This window comes from Ixodes scapularis, unplaced genomic scaffold, assembly GCF_016920785.2.
Source record: "Ixodes scapularis isolate PalLabHiFi unplaced genomic scaffold, ASM1692078v2 PGA_scaffold1__304_contigs__length_218370807, whole genome shotgun sequence".
In the NCBI taxonomy this organism is placed as follows: domain Eukaryota; kingdom Metazoa; phylum Arthropoda; class Arachnida; order Ixodida; family Ixodidae; genus Ixodes; species Ixodes scapularis.
The window spans coordinates 84,911,470-84,914,618 of NW_024609846.1; the positions used below are offsets into that span (position 1 = coordinate 84,911,470).

Genomic DNA, 3,149 nt, shown 5'->3' on the forward strand with positions numbered 1-3,149 from the left:
GGCCGTTTTTTTCTTTTTTATATATATATGTATATATCCTGGAACATGAATTTAAAGTATCAAACTGCCCATGTCCTGTGCTTTGCCAACCCCAGCGCGTGGCTATGATACACGCTGGTGGCATTTAATCGGCTCCAGATCACCTGACCACTTGGTCTGACTGCGAGTAGAGGGGGTGAGAGCTGCTCGTTCTTCTCTAATTTTTGTCTACCACTACCATTGCACAGGGAGAGAAACTAATGCGCGTTTCCTATGACCATTTTTTTTTCTTTAAATTGTGTGTCTGCGCTTGTCTCTGAAAAAGAAGGGAAAAAAAGGAGGGGTGGGCTCATTTGGTAAGCCGTGCCTGCTAGAAAATCCCGTGCCGGTGAATACATCTCAAGTAAACAAAGCTTTACCTCGCACCTCGGATTCTCCAGCAAGATTGATCCGTTTCACGCGTATTTGTCGCCGGGCGGCAGAGACAAGTAGCTCTACTCACGCCGCTATCTGCCAGACGGCCCCAGTAAACTGCCGTCAGCGACAGCACATTGATCAATGAAGTAATTGCGACGATCACTTAGTGAAGACCACCACCATTGATACGTATACTCAGAACGCAGAGGAAGATGGGAATTTCGGAGTAGTCGTCACGAACAAGTTTATAGTTCACACAATATGTTGACGCCTGAGCACACCGGCAATGGCGTCTCGTTGTGAAATGGGCTTTCATTTCGTCGAAGCTTGAGGGCAGCTTGAATACAATTTGAGCTTCGATTTTCGAGTAAGCGTGTTTTATTATTGCTAGAAGAAACAGGAAGCTATTTCTTTTTTCTGTATGTTCCAAAGTTTTGTCGGCAGGTCTTTCTAATGCTACCAAGAAAGAAAAAAATACATTAATTCATTTATGTAATGGTCAGAAATAAAAGAAAGGTTAACAGAAAAAGTCTCGGCTGCCTATTCTGTATGGGAGATGGAAAGTGGGAAAGTAGCAGAACACTAGATAAAAACAAAGCAACAAAATACAAAGTACACTAGCCTATAATTCGAATGACAGAGCAGTCATGACGCTCGATGTTCGAAGTTTTGTAAATCTGGAAATGTAATAAAGTTCTCCTAGAAATGTCACAGTGGCACTGCTCAAAACTCTAAATGTCACGTAAGACATAAAACAACGCTCGATTGAGCACGAATTCCTTCTAGCCTTGCCACGAATGCCAGCTTCCGCAGCAGCCTGGCGATACCGCCAACAAATATTATTTGCCAAATGTAAGAATTAGTTCACGAGGCTGCGGCGCAAAGCGAGGTTCGGCTGCACCACAAGAAGCCTGTCTGTGCAGCAAAGCCGCCCCGGAGGACGCAGGAACGTGACTGGCGCCCGATGAGCGAGATAATTGGACGCGCAACAGGCCCGCTCACATTGTCCAATTTAGGAGTCTGCCCCAAAGGACAAAAATATTTTTTTTTTTCTTTTTGTTGCGCTGCTGTGCATGATGCCCTCCAGTCGCGGGTCGTGCGCTAATAAAACGAACGGCTCGACGCAGAGCTGTATATTGTCGATCTCGGACGTGAATCCCCATGTCCGGTAAGTAAAAGTTAGCGACTCGTGTTTCGGTCCCAGGCTTGCAAAGAAACCTCATTACTCAAACGCCGTGACGTCAGTCGGAGGGAGGGTTTGCGCACGCCATTAGACGATCTTCAGCAAACGCACGCAACTCGGCAGAGAGTGACGGGTGGAGTGTGCGCTTTGCGTGAGGCGGTTTAGTGTCTCTGCCGTGAGTCGCGTTCCCTGCAGACACGAGCCAGGGAGCTGGAGAGGAGAACTCGCATCCGGCGACCGGAACACGCACGGCTCCCACTCCGGGGCGCGGCGCACCGCTCGCGGCGCGCACCCAGCAGGGACTCCCTCCCCGCAATAAAGAACGCACTCCGGATCACTCGGCCCCAGTACGGCCGCCGCAGTGCAGCGGGGTGTGCCGACAGCCGTCCCCGAGCCCACATGTGGTTGACAGCTGCCCCGAGAGCTGAGCCGGCGCGCACGCGCTGCGACAAGCGCGTGGTTAGCGCACCCGACGCATGCCCGATCGCGCGAGCGCTCCATTTAGGTCGCGACACTTCTGTAAGTGCCGGAAAGGGCCGTTGTTTTTCTGCCGCTCGTATTGATAAGGATGCTCCCGAAATCTACACCGCATATGTGCGCACTCCGATGAGGCAGAGACTGCAAAAAAAGTAGCGGGATCTGTGGAGGTGCGTGCGCGGAACTCTCTGACACCTGTTGGGCACTCCCACGACCAAATACGCCGGCGTGTTGCCGGATTGATAAAGAATACGAACGGTTGCGCTCTCTTTCTAACTCCAACTCGCCCTAATAAAAACAAATGCTTGCGGAAACGCGGAAAGAAATAAATAAAACGAAGCCGAACGGCAGCTGTGACAGCCGGTGAATCCCGATCGGCTCACCTCCTTTTTGACTGTCCTGAGCAACTTGTCCCTGGCGTCCAGCAGAGCAGCATTTGTTGCGTCGGCGGTCTCGCTTTTGCTGCGGAACACGGTCATGATCCGCGAGTCACTCCGGGAGACCGCGCTCGAAGCTAAGGCCATTGCGTCCACCGAGAAATGATGCGCTCCCGGGCTTTGCATATCTGGGAAGCCGTCGCGCTGCGTTGCGCCGCTTCACTGCCCATGCCGGGACGCGGAATCGTAAAACCATCATCCGCCTCACTGCATGGCACTAGTTGGCAAATCTTATCCCCTACGTTGCTCAAAGCTGTCCCCGCTTGGCCACAAATTTTTTGACTCATTGATAAAAGCGCCACTGTTGTTTTGTGTTGAATTTTATCTTTAATTAGCTGTTGCGATGACGCGCCGCTACGTAATAACGTGGTGGCGCTTTAATCAGTTGAAGACATTTTGGGTAAAATAGGAGGTTTGATTTTTGTGGGAGTTGGACGTCTGGGTTGGTCACGAAACGCGGGCCGCCACTATAAATTGACGAAATAGTTCTCAATACTCCCACAATTACTTCGCTTCAAATAGAAACCAAATGCCTACAGTTGTTTCTTTATTTGATACGCGTGTCGCACATTCACCATTACTTGAAATTTAGGCTTTTAAACGGATTTGGGAGTGAACAATATGCTGGCGGAGGGATACACTTTCCGGGGACGGCC

At 50.3% G+C, this 3,149-nt stretch overlaps 1 protein-coding gene across 1 annotated transcript in view; it reads right to left on the bottom strand.

Annotated features, from left to right (window-relative positions):
• LOC8026857 (small G protein signaling modulator 2) overlaps positions 1-2,689 on the bottom strand; it is a 73,500-nt gene extending 70,811 nt beyond the window's left edge. Inside the window, exon 1 of the mRNA XM_042290823.1 lies at positions 2,440-2,689. Within this exon, the coding sequence (XP_042146757.1) occupies positions 2,440-2,619 (180 nt within the window). The 5' untranslated portion in view covers positions 2,620-2,689. The remainder of the gene's footprint in view (positions 1-2,439) is intronic.
• Positions 2,690-3,149: the final 460 nt, after the last annotated feature.